General features: G+C 37.7%; 1 protein-coding gene across 1 annotated transcript in view; it reads left to right on the top strand.

Annotated features, from left to right (window-relative positions):
• The window catches only part of xpr1a (xenotropic and polytropic retrovirus receptor 1a), a 76,667-nt gene that overhangs the window by 27,087 nt on the left and 25,988 nt on the right, over window positions 1-23,592 (top strand). The window contains exon 3 of the mRNA XM_028445105.1: window positions 20,748-20,849. Coding sequence (XP_028300906.1) covers window positions 20,748-20,849 — 102 coding nt within the window. The remainder of the gene's footprint in view (window positions 1-20,747; window positions 20,850-23,592) is intronic.

Here is a 23,592-nt window from a genome sequence, read left to right as displayed (position 1 = left end):
GTAGTTTCTGTCTGTTTTATGGATACCCCTTTAAACACTCACAGCATTAACAACATACTTTATCACTCAAGTTTCCTTCCTTTCAGGAAAATAATCCCTCTACTCATCTTTCTTTACTTTGTTTTCAACAGAGATAAACAGATTTGATCTTTACTGGAACTTTTAACATCTCATCTGGCACTGATGCATGTAATAAGGTGCATTTAAAACCCTGGCAGAACGCTGTGCTCCAAAATTATGTAAATGTTTTTACATATTTTGAAAAAAGCCTTGTTTTTGTCACTTACTCTGTCAGCGCCTACATGTGTACCTGCTTGCATGCGTGGGTGTGTGCATGTGGCTGTGCATGTTGGTGCACGTGTCAGTCAGTCTGTTTTGATGATGATTGCTCTATATAGCCTCACATTTCAGTTTCATTTTGTCCTCAAAGTGAAGCTGCAGAGTGAGTCTTATCAAAAGGCTGCAGCTGCTGGGGTAGAAACACCACCAAAGAAGGCTGGAAAAACAACTTCACACAAAGGCTCAGTCATTCTGAACCGACTGGACATTTGACCCTAACAAGCATGAATATTAGAAATAAGGATTAGGGTTTTTGCCTGTATTATGTTCATCTTGGGGGGATTCTCTTAAAGGTGGAAAATCTTTCAGTTGCACAATTAAGTTTCACATTTCATCTCTGTCTTTGTAGTTTTGTTTACACTTAATGGTTTCTCATTGGTTTGTATGACATTCATTCATTCATTCCTCTGCCATGGTTAGAGCAGCAGAGCCAGAGCTCTAGTTCCCCTTCGATTAATAGCCTCACCCTGGACTATTGACACAGCACTTACCTTGTTTTTATGAGTCCTCCGCCTCCCAGCTATAAACCTCTGAGGTACATGTGTGCGCTGTCACACACACCGACCCACACCTTGTTAGTTATTGTGACTCCATCTGTAATTTTGTCTCAATCCTGACAGCACGGTCGTCTTAAGATGCTGCGTGGGCACAAACTGCTGGAAAATTAGACTTTTTAGTTTTAAACACCATTACTATTACCATTTTATCATCATTTCTTTTTTCTTTTTTCTTTTTCGCCTTCTTTTCTTATTCTTAAAGCCAACTGAGTTATTGTCACATTTTCTGCATTAATGATTTGGTCATAATGACTGCATGATAAACAACAGCTGTAGGCAAGTGTTGCACAATTACACACGTAAAAATAGACTTACTAAACATAGCAAGTCACTAAAAATGTCTTTTTACATAACTTATGATTACAACCATACTATAGATAGAGAAGTTAAAAGTTAGGCTGAACGATTAATTGCATTTGCGATATTATCACAATATCATAAAATGTGATTTTCTAATCGCAAAGGCTGCAATTTTTTTCAGTTCAGAGAGTGTTTCAGAAGTGTAGTCCACATGTTTAAATGTTCCATAAAACGTGAAGTTTGTTAGACGTGTTGAAGAGGTAAATCCACAGATTTTTTTGCTTTATTGTTGTAATCTGTGCTTTAAAATTTACATTTTATATTTATTTAAAGTTGAAATAAATCTGAAATTGTTTATTTTGAAACAGATTGATATATTGCTTGTGTTCATTGAAAAATACATGACAAGAGGCCCTTGAAAAAAATCGCAATATTCAGGAAAAAAAATCGCAAATAGATTATTTTCCAAAATCGCTCAGCCCTACTTAAAAGTGTGTAAAAAAGACAAACACATAATCTTGTTGTTCACAACAGTTACCGACCTGGTGCACTGAACTCTACGTATTCGTTGTATTTGTATTGTTATGCAGAATGGCATGAGATCAGAGGCAGAGAGAAGAAGAATGAACGGATGTGATATCCCTGTAGGCTTTACTTCCTCTGTATCACAAACATCAAACGCAAAGCGTGAACCAAACATCACAAGGACTGTCGGCCTCAGTCAGGATAACAGATTGCTGAGCTCAAACTCATGTCTGTCAAAGCAAAGTGATCCATGTTTGAGAGACAAAGAGGAGGGAATAGGAGTTGGTGCTGCAAACTATTCCACCTAAATTATACGTGTCCTCTGTCAGCCCATGCTGAGCGTTTTCTGGCAGCAGATATTCATTATAGTGACACGCACATACTAAATCTGACCAGTGTTTCTGTGAGGCAATTATATGCTCTGAAAGAGCTGTTTTCACCTGTCAGATCCACACGAGTCTCACACAAAGCCCTGCTTGAACAAAATGGAAATAATGAAATGTGTATTTAGTCTAATATGTTTTTCATCATCCATTCTACACAGCTTTGGCCCCCTATTTTCTTCATGGAAATTGACAATTTCATGTATTAATATATATAAAGCATATGTAATAGAAGCAACGCCATTAGAACACTGGGGATCTTGAGCTTTTCGTCTGACTAGTGAACACATGGTAACATCAGTGGTTAGATTAAATGTCATGGTCCAAGTTATAGATTATTATTCAGTTCAGGAGGGGCTCTTTATCAGTTTGTGTATAATTCTATTCATTTATTGATTCTTTACTTCCCGTTGAGTTAGGATTTGTTCTAGGGCTGGGCGATTTTGCCTAAAAAAAAACAACTCAGATTTTTTCAAGAAAAATTCGAGTTTTGGTTTGATTTTTCAATTTTTTTTTTTTAATGCACTTAAAAAATCAAAAATCAGATATATGTTAAAAGTCCTCAAGAGTTAAAATGCATAGAACAATCCTAAAATAAAAAGTAAATAAGTCTGTCATTTAACAATTTCAAGCTTTAACCCAAGTTTAAGCAAAAGTCCAACAGCAACTTCACAGAAGCTTTTAATTTTCTGATGAAGAAATCAGATAACTACATATTTTATAACGTTATATAACATTACAATTAAAAAACTAATAAACTATTGCCTTAGCATCTCAGCATAGTGCGAATAAAAAATGAAACATGCCTGTGGCACATATAACCTACTGAAAGGGTAAACACATGTAAACAAAGAGGGGGCTGGCTCACATCGCGCTATGGTAACCCATGAGGACGGAACATGAAAAAGTCCGAAAAAACTGTGGTGGGAAGAAGAACATTTAATTAAATTTTTTATATATATATATATATATATATATATATATATATATATATATACAGTATATATATATATATATTTTTTTTTTAACTTGAATTTGCATAATAAACATTTTTTTATTTTATTTTATCTACAATGTTGATAAATTGATTCAATCTTTTTTTTTTGCCCGGCCCTAACTTGTTCTCTTGGATTAATCTTTAATTTGTACTCTTTCCTTTATTTTAATTATGTGTTTCTGACAATACCCCTAATATGAATATTCTATAACATTTGTATTACCTGTGTTTGGATAAAAAATGAAACCAGTCAAAGATCTTAGGCCACAGGTTGTGTGAGGTTCATGTACTTATGACCTATTAGCACTTTGCTACTGGACAGACTGGTCTTAATAATAAGGTCAGATATTAGCCTGAAAACGAATATCAGATTCAAATTTACAAATTTCCGATTTTATTTATTTATTTTTTTTAATTTTATTTATTTTATTCAATTGTGGAATACTGTAGATATTACATTTATGTAACCAATTGGTTAAAAATAAATGGGTCAGTTTTTCTCATATCTACTGTTGCTGACTATTGTTCTCTGTGTGAGTAATATCACTTGATCAAGCCTTTTCTAACATTCCACACTACACAATATTTATTATTATTGTTTCTATTAAATTATTAATATTAAAGTAATAAAAGTATGTATGATTAATGCTGATATCGGATCAGTATCAGTATCGGCCGATACGCAAGGCTGCAGTATCGATATCATATCGGAAATTAAAAAGTTGCATTGAGATCCCTAATAAGTCTGTATCAAACAGCAGCTGCTTGACATCAGTTATGTTTGGTTGAAGAGGAAATTGATGCTTGTGATTGGTTGACGGTGGTCATATACCAGTTGCCTGGATACAGCCATCTCTCACTGTGTTCGTGGCCTTGGAAAAGTGACAGGCAGAATAAATGCTGTGTTGTGAAATTTGTTGATCTGTTGATTCTGCTACAGACTATATTCATTTTTGATTGCATTTATTAATCTGTCGCAATGATATGGTAATGAAACGTTCAAGCTCTTGTCACACTTTTTTTCTTTAAACATGTTTTCTATCACGGACACGGTTACGATATACAAACTCTGCTGTGTCCAGACTCCAAGCCAACACAAAGAAATGTGCTTATTAAGCCATGTGGTTTAGCATCACATATGAATCAGACTTCACTAATGTCACACTGTTCATACAGACACTTAATAGCACACAGTAACTTGCAATTACCCAAATCATGGAAGAAAAGGGAGGGAATTAATGGAGGGAACATTTTAGATAAACACAAACCCTCCCTAGCAGAATGATGTGAACCTCCAGCAGATGTAATAGTTAATTGAGGAGTCCACTGAGAACTTTTAGTGAAAATACAATTTAATTGTTCAGTTCAGTTTGTCAGTTCATTTTTGAATATGCAACGCAAAATTACAAAAATTGCTTCATTACAGAGGGATAATGGTGTTTTTCCAGTTTTAAATATTCAAAAAAGGGAGAGATAATCCTGTCCTTTTTTAATCCCACCTCTTTTCCCTAAGTAAATCAGGTTTATTAATTCCTAAGCTTCCCAATAAGGTATCTACCCCTGAATAATAATAATAATAATAAAAATCACTAGTATTCTTAATATAAAAGACAATGTTTTTGTTGTAGATTAGCACCCAATTAAAGTGATTATGTGATGATCAAACATTCAAGTGTTGTAAAAAACATTTCTCTGTACTTTTTTTGTTCTTTAATACAGAAAAAGGTAGAACAATAATGGAAAACTGAGGGATCTTTTAGAATATCCGTAACATAATGACTGTCATAATGTTGATGATCTATATAATTTGAAAAAACTGCATTTGTGAAATACAAAGGATTCTGGTAAACATTTTGTCTTCAATCTTTTTGCGTTGGAAGCAGGAAATATGAGGATATGTATGGATGTGAATTTGACCAGGAACACGTTTGACATGTTGGCAATGAGAAAAGAGCATCAGACAGGCAGGTCTTGATGGGTGTTCCTGGTCTTTAGAGGTCAGTATCTAGCAAGGTCTGAGAAAGACTCACTGCTGCCAGTGGGAGGTAAAAACTGGACCATTTATCTCAGTTTGTTGTGACGCGGCAGCAAAGAGCGGCCTACTCAGTGCTCTGTGTCCCATGAGGTTATTGTTTTGGCTGCTTGGGATGTGCAACGCTGTTTATGTGTGAACGTACAAAGATAGACTCATTAAAGTTAATGTGCTCAGCGGTCAGTAGAGTGTCAGGAGGAGTAAAACAGAAACACTGATGGTTCTCTCCTGTAGTTAATTAACCTCACTGTGGTGTCCAGCATTATTGAAATGTATGTACTTCTTGTGTTAGTGCCTAAATGTGTTAGTCACCTTCTGTAAAACAGGGACCAGGTCACTTGCTGGTGTTGAAATGGCCTCGGCTAACTCAGCCACTCCCTCCCGATTGTGTTTCAAGGCCGCTGAATGCTCCCGTTGAACCTGTGCATCAGTTGCCTTGACAACCTCCCTCTCACTGGGCGGGGTACCGCTCACTTTCTCTGTGATGGTACGATAAGTGCAACAATTATGTAAATTCGGTCCAACCAAAGTGTTTTTTTGCACTTGATTAAGCATAGCTTGCTGAAAAGTCACAAGTCGGAGGCTTGTCTGTCGCCATCAATGCTCCAATTCCAGCCTTTCTCTATATCACACCTCTCTCTTTTTCTATCAAGGGAGGAAGATAAAGTCACACCATCCATTTGTATAGCATAATGGACACGGAGCATCGGATCAAAAATGGAAAATTTACACATATCACACATTTATTAGTTGTTATTAAGTTATGATGCACCCAATTCCAATGATTGGTTTGATTAAATGAATAAAGGTTTTTTTATATTAACTTTAAAAACCATGGCATCATCCTTAAAAAAACAAAAACATATCTATATCTTAAACCTGGGCTGTGTTGACTGTTATAGCTTGAGTTTTTTTTTTTTTTTTAACTTGGTAGGATAGGTAAGAAAAATTATTTTCTTTATTTTATTGTTTATTTCAAATTTTTCAGATTCGTATTGAGTTGAAACAGTCATATGTTTGCCCAGGGTTAAAGTCTCATAAAGCCTGGGTATTTATTTTGTACCCCCTTTCCAAAGCATTTGTATTGTATCATTATTCTGAGCCCATTTAGTCATCTATTTTGTCTTATTGTGAGCTCTGTCTATCGTCCACCCCACAGAATAGTCTTGGAATTTATTGCGCTTCTCCCAGTTCTTGCCACGGCTTGAGAATCAAATGAAACCTTGTATGAAATACCGTAAAGTGTGTACAATTATTTGAAGAGAAAAAAAAGAATAGTACTACAAATATTTCCATCTGATGAATGATGACATCTATCAAACAAAGAGCTTCCAAGTCCTGGCGTTGTGCATGGGAGAGCGGACACACACCGGCAGAGGCAGACGTTCCTTGTGTGGATATAATGGACTGGATGAATGGAGTGTTCATTAGAGCCGATTGTTCTCCACAGGGAGGAATGCTGCAGTCACTGAAACTTCACATCTCCTGCCACCTGCAGAGTCCTGCCACTCCAGCTGCTGTGCTGTGCTTTAAAGTCAGCACTTTAATGCACTGGTTGGTGGAAATTCAGACTCTGCAGCTTTTCTGGAAATGTCTAATGGCTTTTTGTGTGTAGCCAATCAGCTGACTTATAAGTTATTACATACAATCTCTGTGTGTTCAATATAAAGTAGCTTGATCTTAAGTGGACCACAGATTTTAGGCAGGAAAATTAGCATTTTCAACAATAATTTCTCATAGTTTTGCACTTATACATATCAGTCCCTGCAGGATTTTCTCTTTTAAATGTAATTGATTTTGTGACTAATTATTATTAATTATTAATATTTTTTAAATTTCGGGAAATTATGAGAAATAATTTCAGGAAAATTTGAGATTTAAAATAATTGTAGTCATGTAATAAAAGCATGAGGAAAATGCCATCCTCCAAATTTTGCACAGTTTCAGTGAATTAGTATATTTAGAATGGCTGAGATATCCACAACTGAAATATTTGGTAATTTACACAATAATTTATGTTTTTTCTGTGTTTTTTTTTTTATTTTCTCCTGCGAGCTGAATTGGATGGTCTAAAGGACCATATTTGCCCCCCGCGCCTTTACTTTGACACATATGGTTCAAACTGTTGTTTGAAGCTCATGAGAGCAATGAAGTTTCAGCCTCTGTATGGCTTTTGGTTTATTTGATAAGAATGAATGAATTTTATATTGATAGTAATACATGTTTAAAGACTTGTTTATACATGCACATACATCAGAAGACGTTAGTGTGGAGGACCTTTTAGTGCTCTTTGACACACAATAAAACCGTGGCATTGCTCCACAGATGATTCAATAGGAATAGGTTTAACGTGTGTGTGTGTGTGTGTGTGTGTGTGTGTGTGTGTGTGTGTGTGTGTGTGTGTGTGTGTGTGTGTGTGTGTGTGTGTGTGTATTCTCACTACAAAAGCTCTTCTGAACTTCTGTCCACTGCTGGCTGATCTTTTGTTGTTTTGTTTTTTGTCGCCCGTGTTTCTCCACGCCCTCTCTCACTCACTCGGCATCCACACATTCATCTCTCCTTCTTCATCATCATCCACCCTTCTTCCACTTTCATGTACTCTATATTGCTTAAAGGACGGGTGTATGTGCTTAGCAGAAACTGGAATCATTAGATCTTGTGTGTCTTTGTGTCGGATTTTTCTTGTTTACATTTAGTTCTGTAACCAATGGCGATGGCTCTTCCTCGTAAACAATGCACATTGAGGCACACACATACTGTGACTTGTTTGGCAGCGATGTTAGATCAATTTTGCCTTTTCAGTAAAGGGCATCAGAATATTAATGACGACCTTTTCTAAAATCCTCCCTGATGAATGTTGCAGCTTTAAAAACAATGCACTGGATTTTCAGTTGTAACTCAAATATTGTCACTTTTAAAACAAGATGCTGCAGTGACATTAGGGGTGTGTCGATCTGATATCGATATTGGATATCGGTCCGATATTAGCCTGAAAACGAATATCGGATATTAGATTAAAATTTCCGGATTCTCCGATTTTTTATTTTTTCTCCCGCATTTCATTTTTTATTTATTTTATTCAATTGTAGAATACTGTAGATATTTTGTAATTTATGTAACCAATTGGTTAATATTAAATGGGTCAGTTTTTCTCATACCTACTGTTGCTGACTATTGTTCTCTTGAGTTTGAGTAACATCACTTGATCAAGCCTTTTCTATCATTCCACACTATAAAATAAGTAATAATTATTTTTTTATTAAAGAAAAGAAAAAAGTATGTATGATTCATGCTGATATCGGATCAATATTACACAAGGCTGAAATATCGGTATCATATCGGAAATTAAAAAGTAGTTTCGGGACATCCCTAAGTGACATGCTTCAAGTACACGTGAACAAAATGCTTCGTTTTATAATAACTACTTGATGTTCAGGGGTTTTTAAAGAGGAAAACCCTCTTTTTGTTTGCGTTTTGTTAATTTCCAGCTCTGATGACAGGTTGACTCCTTGTTTATTTGTCATTTGCTTACTTTGCTGACTTCTACCCTATGAGGCTAAGGTCCAGTCAGCTGTTATCTCTCTCTAGTCTGCCAGGACACACTGGAACTTTGCACCGTCACTGCTACCTCTGATACTGCAGGAGGACTAAGCAAGTTTGGACTCCTTAGAACGGTTCCCATCATACTACAGCAGACAGCTAGCAGAGGTGTTATGTAGAAAATGTCTGGTGAGAAGACTAATATAATTCAGTCTGATCCTTCTATCAGATAATGTTACAAGTGCCTAATGCCTGAGGTCTGTGTTTGCCTTAAGTACCATATGAGTATTATTAGAATAAACGTACCCCACAGTGTAAAATAAAAAAAAACTGTACACTCAGGATCTCACTGTGTTTGTTTATGGTGCAGTTTGACATTTTCAATGCATTGATGTCTGTGTGTTTGTTATGTAGTCCTGGTGTAAAGTTTTACATACTCTTAGTTTTATCTGTAATATGTTGCACAAGAGAAGCTCAGAGCAACTACAGACCCAGCAGTGACCACAAGCCTGGAAACTTTTCTCTGTGAAAATTGAGATTTTTGCAATTTTGCAATTTTAGTTAATAAAAAACAAAATATTGGCGGTCACCCCCTCCAGCTACAATCACAGAGAAAGGTGGGGTGAGCAGAGCCCATGAAGGAGCCTCCTCATTGGCTGCCGCGATATATAGTGAAGCGCCTGCACGGTGCAAACTTGTGTTCAGTCTTGGACTAACTTTGGACGGGCAAGTGGCTGTTTTCCTTCCAGACCGGTCATCTAATGTTCCATTTTCCTATATTTTGTGTGCATCCTTTTGCGTGGAGACGTGTTTTACCGGAGGTGCACGTTCAGCTCTCGTGCGCGATTTTGTGCACTTCCAGAGAGGAGGAGACTGGGAGGGATTATCAGACTGGGGGGCGGGATTTACAGTTCAAATTCAGCCATGCCCCTCTGTCATGGTTCAAGATTGAAGTAGTGCAGCTGTAACATGTAATCATGTATGTAAAGGATTTGAATCATGTGACTGTAGAGAGCTACAGAAGCAGCCAATTTGAAAGTGTATACCTGAGTTTATCTTTCCCTGTTGCACAGCCAGCCGTGTGTGAGATACCTGTTGTAGGTCGCTGCTGCCACATTAATCACAATAAAGGTTGCTTGTGTTGAATACGGCTCTCCTCTGTGGCCTTTTAGGGCCCTTAAAGGACAGTGAAACGCTGCAGTAATGAATAACACATCAGCTTGGCTGAGGCTCCCTGCAGCCAACGGGGCCTGATCTGTCACATCCATCATGAAGTGGTGGGGGCCCATTGGTTTGGTGCACAGTCACAGTAATGGGGTGTCCTGAAGAAGAGGAGAGTGAATGTGGGTGTTAGCTTAGGTCGACCTTTATTATTGCTGCCATTGAGCAAGTGAGGCGATTCTTTAAATCCTGTTTGCTGCTTCGTGAGTGACTGGAGGAAAAATGAGATCAGTGAGCATGATGCAAAGGGAATGGGAATATTGGTTTGAGTCAGATGACTTCTTTACAGGGTGAAGGGGTGGGTTTGTACTGGTCTGGGGGGGTTTGAGAGACACAAAGAGCTCCCATGGGATTTTTCTCCATCAGCACAATCTGCTTTTATTACTGGCCTGATTTAACTCACATGCCAGCTACTAATGTTGCTATAATATATGGTGTCACACACACACGTGCCTCACTGGTAGTTGCTCCTAGGTCACACAAACACAATCATATCTAACAAAGACTGCATTTGTGTAACTCTGAATTGAAGTCTGAATTGTGTTTATTTCATGTACATTTGGATGTTGTTGATAATTAATAGCATTGAATACAAATCGATGAAACTAATATGTTGTGTTTTTTGTACTTCTGTAGCAAGGGGTGTGTGCTAACCGAAGACAGTGAAATAGATGTATTTTGTCATCCCTGGTAATCTTTTTCTATCTGTATCCAACCATCAAGGAAAAATACAAAATACATTTACTCGTGAGTTTCGGGAAGTAGACTTAAAACTTAAATCAATGTATCCTAAAAGGTGAAAGTTATAAAAGAAGATAGAAAACTTTTTTCATATCGATTGGAAAATTGATGGATAGATGGAACAGGACTAGGGGGTTGGAGAAATCCATCCATCCATCCATCCATTTTCTTACGCTTTTATCCGGGGCCGGGTCGCGGAGGCAACAGTCTCAGCAGAGATGCCCAGACCTCCCGATCCACGCACACCTCCTCCAGCCGTTCTGGGGGGACCCTGAGGCGACACCAGGCCAGCTCAGAGACATAGTCCCTCCAGCGTGTCCTGGGCCTTCCTCGAGGCCTCTTCCCAATAGGACATGCCTGGACATTCCTATTGGGAAGAGGGTTGGAAAAAGTGGGAGAAATTAAATCTGAAACATTTAATTGTAGGTGATTCCACAATGAAGCAGCAATTAGTGAATATATTGAATTAATTCAGTTATGTATAATCCTAAATCAATATTAATGAAAGGGCTGTTACTTTACTGGTCTTTAAAATGTAATGTTGCTTTTTCCCAATTTATTATTGCCTTATCTGTGCAACATGAAGTGGGTGGGCAGAGCGTGTGTGACTAAAAGAAAGAAGCAGCGCCACATTTCATTTTTCATGATTCATTTTTTTACACACAATTTATACTGCTTTTTCATTAGGTGGCTGTTAATATAGACTATGGTTTGTTTTTTATCACTATTTGATCAAATTGTTTTTATATCAAAAATGCTAACTCAAGCATTAAACACCCATTCTTTTTGTAGCCTTTTGTTTCCCTTGCGTCATCACCGTTTTATGACTATTACCCTGATTATGGGACGTGCTAATTTTATACACAAAAACAGGCACCATAAACAGTTCCAGGTTTTATCCATTTGACTGTGCATGCTACAATTATGTAATATTACTATGTTATATTATATTATTATGTACTATATTATTATGATATTACTATAATAATATATATTCATCAAAGGCAAACACACAAAATATTGTGTGTTTTGTTGCGTGCTTGACATCCTGATTGTGTGAGGTTTGCAGATGCTATGCAACATAGTGTGCATAGTGATGGTTACACATAGTGCCTCTATTTTTTCCGGAGTTATTGCCCTTTTTCTTTTTTTTCTTTACTCTGTTCGAGGTATCTTCAAAGGGGGCAGCTTTTCTTAGAAATGGTTTATGATAGGATAACCAAATTTGGTGTGTGGCTACAGCGTATCAATACCTTGATGGAGTTCGAAAATGAGAAGCGCACAATTCTTTTTTCTGGAGTTATTGCCCTTTTCCCGTTTTTCTTACTCTGTTCGAGGTATCTTCAAAGGGGACAGCTTTTCTTAAAAACCGTTTAAGATAGTTAGTAATTTTATATTCTGATGTCATAATATTTTGTTAAGTATACATTAGGGATGTAACGATTAATCGTAAGGCAGTTAAAAATTGATTCATAGGTATCACGTTTTTCTATTAGCTCTGTCTGCTAGCATAGCTTCTCTTCTTCACTGCAAGATATCTGCATGCCAGCCGACCACTGTGTTACCAGCGCCCTCTGCTGGTCCAAACAAATATGACGTAAATTTTTTTTTTTTAAAGTCCAATTGTTAAGGCACAAAATACATTTTCAGTTGCACTTTTAAAAAGAAAAAGAACTATTATGCAGTTTTGCATTGTTTATTATAGAGCCAGAATTTAAATTAATAGGCTTCATTTTCATTTGTATTATTCCTTTGTTTATTTCATTCAAGGTTTATTTTTAGTTAAAATGCATTGTTTTGAATAGTTTATCAAGGAATTCTTTTGACAATGAAAAATAAAAGGAAAATAGTACCGTATTTTCTAGTTTTTTTCCCAAAAAAAAAATTTGTCTACAGTCCCATTTTGTAAAATAAATCGTGAGAGAATCGTATCGTGAATCTAGTATCGTGAATCGAATCGTATCGGGAGTTGAGTAAATTGTTACATCCCTAGTATACATCTAAGTTCTTAGATTTAAAACATTTAGGAAAAGGTTGTGAGTTATAATGAGAACCAATCTAGCGGAGGATGTTGATGACTGTCTTCTTGTTTTAAGTTAAGGCAGTCAGAATTTACTCTTCAGTTTTGAGAGTTGACAAATACATGGTTGAAGATTTAAAGCGAGACCGATCTTTTTATGGACACAAACAGTCCCAAAGTGGCTTTAGTATAAAAGGGTTTCCATGTTACTCTGCCAACGAGTACCAAAAGTGTTAAATCGATATGATGTACCTCAGCATCAAGCTACAGTTTAAAAGAGTGAAAAAAAAGTGTTTCTGTGTTCAACTGTCGAAAATCAATGTTTTAAAGTGATCAAAGTAGGAAACTATGGAGAATAAAAATGAGAGTTTAAGTAAATACTCAAAATGCTAGTTTCTAAAAGTCCAATAATTAATTGTGTTTTTTCTTTCCTGCCCTCTCTTAACACTCTTATTGCTAAAGTCTGGCATTTAATGACTGCAGTTGTGTATTTCCACTGTTCTAATCAACAGCAGAGCTTTTAATGGGAAGAATACCCAACGCCTTTTTGCCATCTGAAATACGCTCCTGAGACACCCATTTATGAGCACACATTTAATTCATTTGGTGTTATGGGAATCTATCTAGGCTTTTTAATCGTGTCATCTATCATGGATGATGCTTTATTTAGTCCAGTTTTTACAGTCCTTTGTTGTGTGCTGCTCTCTTGCCTCCACTCAGTGGGATTTGTAGCCCAGCCTCATCAGAAATCACAGTATTGATTCCCGGGCATACAGGGAAAAAACGGGCTGTGCTTTCCATGCAATACAAAGGTACTGAGTAGGCCTAATCAACACCTATTGATTATTATGTGCTGACTGCTTACTGATGCTGTGCAGTTTCCCGCTTGCTGGGTTTTGTGTGTATGTTTTCGCCCTGCTTGTTCGCCAGCTGACTATATAAATGCGATTTAGACATTTGTCTTAATATGGAATAAATGTGGAATAAATGAGTGAGCGTGAGCCTGCGTTTTGTCAGACAATCAACGCAGACCCTAACGTATAGCTATTATATTGTACCATCTGATACAATCACATGCACACGCTCAAACAATAAATCCACACCTGCTCATTGAGATGCATGCACACAGTCGATCAGTGATGGGAAAGAAATTGGCTGCAACACAATGTAGGCTGCGTCAGGACGATGGTTGCTAACGGCTACAGCATCCAGGGGATGGGCAGAGACTTCTGAAGCATTTAAGGTCCTCACAGGTACACACATGCAAACCCACATAACAACGCACTGAAGTGGAAGGGCAATTTTCTTTCGATCACACATCTGGGTGCCTGATGGTTGATTTTCAGACAGCTTTCGGATAAAAGCTTTTTCTTTCCTATTTCTCTCTGCAAGTTCGTTCAACATTTGATTTTCCTCAGTCTCGTCTTCAGGTTGATTTTAGATTTTTTTTTTTTTTACAGCCTTACTCTGCCCTTTTCATCAAGCCTACCCTGCAACTCTGCCATGTGCATCATTAGGTTGACATTTAATTTCCTGATTGCATCCATCAGCAGTGTCATCATTTTCTACATGAATTTGCTGGAACTGTTCATCCCTAAATCATGAGAAGATCAAATGTGTGTATTTGTCATGAATGTCGCTTGAAGGTGTGTTCGTCCAATTTTGTTGTTTTACACAGCACGGAATGACGGTGAAAAATGGTTTTCAGTATGGTCTTATCAGCCATGCCGAAAAGAAAATACATCCTTCTCACGATAGGCTGCATGTCTGCATTGGACTTGCAGATGAACCGGACAACAATGGAGTTGATGTTGATGATGTAAGATGGTGAAAAACAGCCTCTGCTTTTTAATATAAACTGTGCCTGTTTTTGCCTTGTAACGAGTGTTACAAATATTTGAGTTGAATAAACCTAAAGTTATGATTGCAGATGTTTTTATTCAAACATGTAATATCTGGTGTTGAATTATCTTTTGTTACGGCAATTTCTTCCTATTTTCTCAACTGCAAACAGTAGATAATTATAATTAAGTTAATAGTACATTAGAAAAACGTAACTATTTGATAATTGAATATGTCTGCATGCAGCATTTTGATCTTTTTTGTGGGTTCCTGAAGCCTCAGAATGATTGACAAATTAATGTAGAACATTATCTAAATGTCTTCTTGGGTCAACTTTAGGACAGACCACACTTCATTCTTTAACAGAGAGACAAAAAATGAGACATCCCTACACAGCCTAGCATGGAGGATGCTCTCCTCTCCACAGAGCAGACAATACATAATATCAATCATGCTCGTGCTACATGCAGTGCAGAACATAAACCTTTTTGTAATCCTAATGAGGCATGACCATGTGGACCAGCCCTGACTAATGAGTTTCAGCAATGACTTGGTGATCCTGAAACTGATTGTGTGCTGGATTCTGTCATTGATGACACTGGAAACTGCACAGATGATTCTCTGCTTTGATTGTCTCTAAGACAAAGGTTATGAATGTTTATGTAAAGAGGAAATGCTTTTTGTGCGTAATCAATCTTGTTCTGTCCAATTAGCTTAAGCATAATTGTGTCACGGTAATAATAAGCTAATGGAGTGGATGGAATGCACATAGCCTTACAGATGCCCTCTGTCGTGTCATGCTGTGTTTGCGCGACGCTGATGACACCCCCTGACCTCCACCCCTTTCAACTCCTCCCTCATGTATCTTTTACTCCAATATTGTAAAATATTTAGAGGATGGACTCATTAGCAATGTAAACTGACTGGAATGTAGGACAGTCATGTCCACCAATCGATTGTCATTCAATCACAGACTCTGTGAATGGAGTGTTAGTTCAGAATCAAAGTGACATAACTAACCTCAGTGTTAATGCGTGGCAAATTTTAGGCAATGACTTCATAATGTTTTACGCTGAAGTCAAAGCTAAGCAAGAGCTTTGAACATCCTATAATTGTCAAATACAATAAATACCTAAAGCTTAAAAGTTCGATCCATCTGAGGTGTTACCAACTTCTCTCCAAAATAATCTTAAAAGCATTTCATCAGTGTGTCTTCTGATGGAAACGTACCTGATATGTTAAATTACAAATCTTCCATTAGAAAAACTTCCAATGAAATCAGACGCCATCCTTTTAAGATTAAACTTGCTTCAATTACATCTCATTGGACTGTATTGCCAGGAATAAAAGTCTGCTTATTATTGCCTCCTCAGACTGTATACAGAAATCTAATATCAGCATTTACTATCACGTTAAGCTGCGTAATGCAATGTCTTTGACCACAATGAGATTGACAACACTCAGACCAGACTGTGGGGCTCAGACCACCAGAATTGCCTTCTTTGTAGATATTATAATAACCACTCGTGTGAGATGCCCTTCAAAGCAAACATGGCCTTGTTCTGATTGTTTGGAGATCATGCTTCATAGTAGCAGTTAATAAAAAGCAGGAAAGAATAAACAGAGAAGGAGCAGATAATGAAAAGAATACAGAACTGTAAGACAACAAGTCAACAACGAGCGTCTTTTGTTACGTTGCCGTAGCCTAGACCTTTGTTCCATGGTCACTCATCATCTCCAAGTACTTAGGTGGTTTTTGTCTTGTTATTCTCTATTTTACAGGAAATATTGTGGGCAGATCAATATTGGCAGAGCAGCAGACATGTCCCACTTTATGTGGTTCTCAGAAACTTTCCCAGTTAGCGTGTATCCATTATCCTGCTGAGTGTACATTAAAGTTCTCCTCAGATGATAATAGCTTCAAAATGAAATGCTTTCTCTGTATTTAAAGCAATTGTAAGTAAAAGTTTATGTTCTAACATCTGTTTCTTGCTTCTAGCAATAGGAGCAACCATTTTTATATCTACTTTTGACTCAGAAGCAGTTATTACCTCCGCCAGGTGCGAAGCGCAGAGCGGAGGTAATAACGATACTTTAAGTGTCGTGGCTTATAGGTAATGCGGTAGTGGTAGGGAAGTGTATTGTGTGTATGTCCCGCCTGGTACTCGTGCTGGACTTGGCAGAGGTCTACACTCTCTGAGTGCTCTAGTTTTCAGTCGTTGCTGATCTCTTGCTTTGCTAAGCGCAGCATAAAACTCTCAAAACAAAGTAGTAACTGAGGTGTCCATGATATTTTGATTATATTTTCCCTATCAAAGTGTCTTTGAGGGCTGAGTTCTACCCTTTGGTCTCAGGTGTCATCTCCCGCTCCATCTGATCTATTGCATTGAAACTCTCCATTTTAAGAGCCCAATGTGTGGCTGGTGGTTTACAAATCACACGCACTCTTTACTCTTGACATTCACACTCACACCCAACACCAGGTTTGTTTTTAGACGTGCTTGGCTTGCAGTCTGTCAGTAATAAATAGTACACAATGGGTTGGAGCTACAGCAGTTCCTGGTGTTGCCTCTGGTGCTCCCAGTTTGGCAATGCAACCCTGTGAGTTTGCATTCTTAATGCTCCCCTGGCCTCGATGAGAGAGACGATTGGTAGAATTAATTGTGGCTGGAGGGCTGAATGGGGAGTAAGTGAGAAAAACACTAGAGGAATGGGGGTTGGGGGGTTCGTCTGGCTGGATTCAGTGTTATGATTCCCTGTGTACAGTCTGGTACTGTAGGATGTGGAAACTACTTTAATATACATGTTCTTTTAGTCTCACTAGATTAATATTGGCCCGGAGTTAAGTCGATCCTATTTTCTTTTATGGCTTGGTTTGTCTATGGCTGCGTTTTACACCTGCTGCATGCAAGAAGGTGATAAGAGTGAAGCTGGCACAGACAATCATACCGTAATGGCTTCTTCAGCTCCCCAGACAATAAAGCCATCACAATATACAGTAGTTTATGGTGCACAGGGAGGTGTCATTATGGGGGATAAATGGAACTTCGAATGGGAGGAAATAATTTGTGTCAAAAAGAGTGCTTTGCTTTTTTGTTTTCAGAAAAAAATATATAACTCTGCCCTCTTCTGTCTCCGTCTGCTGTAGTAGAGGACATCCAAGCTCTTAGAATAAAGAAAACCTTTAAAGATTAAGGAAATGTGACAAAAAAAGAACAGAAAGTAAGATGTGAGACGATTCTAAGGTGTGAAGGTGTGAGACATGTTCACGTTGTTCCCTCTGAGTCCTGTTCGTAGTCAGCACATTGGAAGGAGTCCATGAAGGATATATTAATATTATGCTGGTCTTATGGGGCCATGTCACAGAACGCCTGCATGGGAACAGAAGAAGTTGGGGGCAGGGTGTGTGCACATGCATGTGTGTGTGTGTTTGGAGTGTTTCATGGGGTGAACGTAGTAGTTCAGGGGAAGCTGTCTCATCATTTATTTATACAATCTACAGACGATGGGGTTAACTTTGAGAGGAGGGGGCTGCTTGCTTTCAGCCGCCGGGTATACTGTAGGTCAAGAAATGTTTTTCTTGCTACCAGCACAGTTCTTTGTCTGAAACAAGTAAAAACAAAAAGTGTAAAAACAGAATATTTGACGAGTGGATCTGCTGCTAATGCAGTAGCTCCATATATCTTAGATTTTTACTATAATGTTCATACAGGTGCATTTAATCCTAATATCTGAATTTGGAATACGCTGAGGTAGAATTATCACAAACTTTATGTTTTTTTTTTTTTTTTAAACAACATGTTTTAGGTGAGAAAGGTCTTTGTCCTGGTGTCTTTCTAAACACTGTAGATTATCCCACAGACACATTTACTCCTAAAAACACTTGAATGAGAATGTTATTCATGAGGAAACAGCAGCATAACTGAATCATCATGGATATTCATCTGAAAACAGACAGATTCGTCCTATTATCATTGAATTAGAGCTCTCGTTTCCCATGATGTCCCCACTGCAGACAGCCACCTTCTTTATGATCCACTCAGGCTGTAGATAATGAGAACTCATACTGTTTAGCGGGCGAAGGCACTGTCAGATTTTCATGTAAACTGACTCTGCTGATTCAATCACAGGCTCACCCCATACTGCAGCAGTTTAATGAATGTAGGATGTTTCTGTCATAAAAGCATATTGGCATTACAACCCAGTTAGTTTTACAGGTAGGTAAAGGACAAGCATCATATAACTCTGGAGTGTAAATGCACGACTTTTATGTTTCATTTCCTTTCGGTGGGATGTTGATGACGGATTCTTAGGAGCTGTGAGAGGATGACTGTGTTCTCTTCATGTCTTCCTCACACACATGAATGAATTCAAATAGACAGAGAGGCGCTCTTCACTCTGACGTGTTACTCAAAAGAAAGACAGTGAGGGCTGGTTCGTTTCTCATCCTTTGACCTCACATCTGCACTTTGATCCTGACAGCACTCTCACTCCCTCCCTTTGTTAGCCACTATCCAGGTGGGATTAGTTTGTAGGGAATGTATTTCATCCAAACATTTTTACATTTGAGGTTACATGTGTCAAAATTTTAACTGAAAAATAATAAAAATGTCATATCATCTTCTATACAGATATTAATCAGACTAGAATTACACCTTTACCTTAACTCACTTATACAGAGAACACATCAGAGTGCATATTTCTGTCAAATGTAATATACTATATGAAGTGAAAAGCAACTCTAAAAAAATATAGTTAGACTTGTTCATTTAGACCCAATGCAAATCAGTCCATGCTGATCTAAATAAGGTCTTATTCTACAATCAAAACTGTGAAAATGAACTGATATGGGTTAACAGGGTAAAAATGTGAACTCATGACCACCACAAAACCTTTCCAGTTACTTTTGGACAAAATAATCTACATATTTTTGGAAAGTCTTTGTTTCAATATGCATTATTTACTGCAATATACAAATAGGAATCTAAACATTGGATAAAGCCTATGTAAAACATAGTAGAGCCAAATGTATTTACAGGGAATTTTCAGTTTATCTTTTTCTTTCCCTGAAATACAAAATACTGTCAACGAACGGACGGTGCAAGAAGAAAATGTTATTACTAATACAGATATTTTGATTCTCTTTTATTTGAGCCTGTTCACCTGTAATGTGTGATTTTTTTATTTATTTATTTTTAATCGTTTAATGTTTTCCCATTATACCTGTGCAAATTCTACCTAACATGGCAGCTTTTAATTAGCTTATCTTGTAAAGCTGTTGCACCGTAAAGCTGCTACTGTATACATCTTGACCTTTTCATAGCGTGTGTGTACGCGTGTGTGTGTGTGTGTGTGGATGCGGTTGGGCAGAGCAGTGGTATTGGCAGCCTGTTGCCTGGGGCATCTCTTTCTTATTACTGTATTGAATGGAAAGTGGGCTAGACCATTTTCGGCTAAAGGTTATTTTTTTATATAATAGATTTTTCCAGCTGTGTCACCACTGGCATTGACTCTCTGCATATTTTAGCTTTAAAACATACATTTGTCTTTATTTTAATTTAAATTGACATTCCTATTATTTACGTATTTGTGACACAGATTTAGACCAATTTAAATGGTGTGGTTATTACTTCTCTGAAGAGTAAACATGCACAATGTTGTGAGTTTAGTGTTTTTCTGCTCAGTCAGGTGCTAACTTTGTGTGAATGAAGCCCAGCGTTTATTTGAGGCAGCGTCGATGCTGATTGAATTGGTGGATGCAGAAAAAGCTGAGCTGGATTTTTTTTGGCAGACAGACAGACAAGAGACAGAAGGAAGCTGTTAATCTAATTCTGCGTCTGAATGGACGTCTGTTTAGTTTGTAAGAATGAATCTTAAGGGAGTGCAGTTTGATTTTGGGAAGTAAAAAAACTAAACGTATACTAAAACTTGTAAATGCTCCTGCTAATGCTAGCATAAGAAAAGCTTCAGAAGTTATGAAAACAGCATTTTGTTTTTGTTTACTTTAGGTGTTGCTTATTCCCAGTCCAGCTGTACAGCTAAATTATATTTCCCAATTTGTTTTTGGATTTTCACGCTAGAATGGCAGATCTTCTGAAGTTTGGATGAAGCTAATATTAAAAAAACATCCCTGAGTTCTGCGGTTCATCCTTTACAGAGAGCTTTGTCCAGACTTTGATTCTTTAGAGCCTCTTGTATGTAAAGTGATCCTTTGATCTACATTTAACACTAATGCTTTCTGTCTCTCCAGTTACAGATGAAGATACAGTGAAGAGATACTACGCAAAGTTTGAGGAGAGGTTTTTCCAGACGTGCGAAAAGGAGCTCCTGAAAATCAACACATTTTATTCAGGTATTCATTTACTTATGCTAGCATGAATACTGCGTGACATAATGAGGGTTAGTTCAAATGTCATGTGTCATGTTACATAATTGAAGCACATTTATTGAACACAATTTCTCCATTTAAGTCAGAATGATTAATGAATTTTTATCGCAGTGTCAAGTAATATTACCATAACGTGACATATATTGAACCACTTGTTAAATTATGTGATTATTCAGCTGCACAGAGTTGCAGAATTGGAAGTTTGGCTTAGGGATAAATAAGGCAGTCGAGGTGTGATGTGCAATGCGATATGAAAGCCATTAGGAGTGGTGACAAAAAATGTATTCATTTATTATTGACAAGTATGAATCGATTCTTAAATTTCTAAAGAGAGATTATTTGTATTTTTAAAAATGTAATACAAACCAGGCGAATCCTCCTAATTTGGGTATTTCATATACACTATACAATATTGAAGGTGTTGAGGTGTTAAAAAAAAAAGTTAAATACTTCAGAAGCTGACTGATGTTAAATGGAAGATCAATAATCATTAATAATCAGAAATCAGTTTGTAATAAAAACTTCAGTAATCACAATCGAATCCGGATATTGGGCTCATCAACCACACCTAAAAGCCATGATTCATTCTGGTGTTGCAGCAGCAGTGCATTGTGGGTGGAATCTGAAGACAGAAGGTTCTTCCTCCGGAGACAGTTTGAATAAAACAGGTCAACCCTGGGCCAAGGTTGACTCCAGCTCATAATGGTGTATTATTACTGGTAGATTGATGGAGCGGATGAGGATAAATCATCGTGCGCCTTAGCAGGAGGCGGAGTTATTAAGAATCTAAAGGCAGAATAGGGCTCACCTTATTAAGTAGCCTTATATTCGACTGACCTAAACCTGCAGATAAAGATAAGGTTTTGGAAAAATGAGAAGAGATGAAGATGCTCTATTCATGTATGTACTAAGTTTACAGCTAAAAACAGTTTACTCAGTCCAAAGTAAATACACAGAAACCACAAGCATGTCATAATCGCTGACAGGCAAAGCCCAGCTTGTTTGCGCCTGAGAAAATGAGCTGATTATTTGCAGCTGAGAGACACAGGTGAAATGAGTGTGGCTGATTAGCAAAGCTGGGCCGATCAACTGTGTGTACCCAAAGAGATTGTGTTACTTTATTAAATACCAAAAGATTACTCACTGGAGGTCACTTCATTCTGATATAAGTCTACAGGAGTGAATATTTGCATTTATATATATTAAAAACAACATTGATGATCTTGTGTTTATTTTACAGGTGCTCTGAATATGTTATGTAGAAACAGGTGTTTATTTTATCCAGTGACAAATCTGGATCTCGTGATTTTTCTTTGTTGTAAAGTAGTTTCATTCACATTTGCTTTTTTAGGATTGTTTCATCTATCGTACAAGATGTGATGATGAGATCTGCCATTACTACCAGTTATTAGGGAGACAATGTGAAATCAGTCTCAGTGAAAATGGACACGCGTGGTGTAAAACCAAAGCTTTGGTCATAGTCTGCCATCACCCTTAAAGTAAAGTTTAATCCATTTAATCCAATATAAAACTATGCTTTTAACAAAACACTCCCAAAAGCTGATATCCAGAGTTCCTGAGAAATCTATGTTTATGTGTAATTTTTTTTTAAATTTGCAAAAATACCCAACTAGTCTTTTACTATGGTCTACTGTAGGTGGTCATTCATATACGTCAATGTATATAAGGCCCGCCTTCGTCCTATAGACCCCTATAAAACCCCTATAAATGGAAACGAGCGCCGAGTTTGCCCAGCCAATAAGCTTCAACTTCCCTGGAGTGGACTCTGTCAATCAAAGGGAATGCGCGTGCGTAAACTGTGTTCGGAAACGAGGACGCGTGTCACAACAGCAAACCAGTATCACTGAGCAGCATAGCGTCATGGAGGCTCTTATCTCGGAAATGTCCATTGCCACGATGACCCATAGACCTATATCAATGCGTTCCGATGCGACCGTGTGTTCCTTGAAGCACGTGCACAAATGTAGAGGCGTGGCCTCTGGTAGATTGCAGAGGCAGGGGGAGGAAGTGGAGCTGTTGAGGGCAGGACGTCGAGATGTCCGCTCAGAAACTCCGGATATCAGCTTTAACTGTATTTCGATTTGTAAAATAACTTAATTACAGAAGTTAAGAATTTTACTTTCTGGTCACTCAAAGAAAACTTGTTTGTAGCCATTTTGGGTCAGGGTTTATAGGTTGACAAAATCTGACTAGATGTATTATAATACATTAAGGCAGATGTAATAGTAAAATAAGCAATGTTAACTCCAACAGTAACACCGTAAACTAGACATTTATAACTTGCCTCTGAAAGTGATCCAGCATTTGAACATTAGAAAACTTCCTAGGAGAGAACATCAGCAGACCACAGGCCCAGGGGTGGATGATGTATTTTGTCTGAAAACATAATCTCAGTTCTGCTGCCTGGAGTCTTGTTTATACTCACAGGAAAGAGAACCAAGGACTAACAGGCAGCCTTATCACTGTTTGACTATCTTTGTGTGCCTGCATCAATGTGGGAATGTGTGTGTGTGTGTGTGTGTGTGTGGGTTGTTATGGGGGTGGAGGTATATACTGTGTGCTGAGTTGCTGACTTTAGGTAAGGCACTTGCCATGGCTCTATCTGCCTCTGAAAGGGGTGCCTGACCTTTCAGAGCCTTTCTGCTGCATTGCTCAAAAATCCATTCCAGTAGGAAACACTTGTATC

The sequence above is a fragment of the Gouania willdenowi genome, chromosome 4 (genome assembly GCF_900634775.1).
Source record: "Gouania willdenowi chromosome 4, fGouWil2.1, whole genome shotgun sequence".
Taxonomy (NCBI): Eukaryota; Metazoa; Chordata; class Actinopteri; order Blenniiformes; family Gobiesocidae; genus Gouania; species Gouania willdenowi.
Note: the sequence above shows the minus strand (reverse complement) of the source record. Positions and strands in the feature narration are given on the sequence as shown.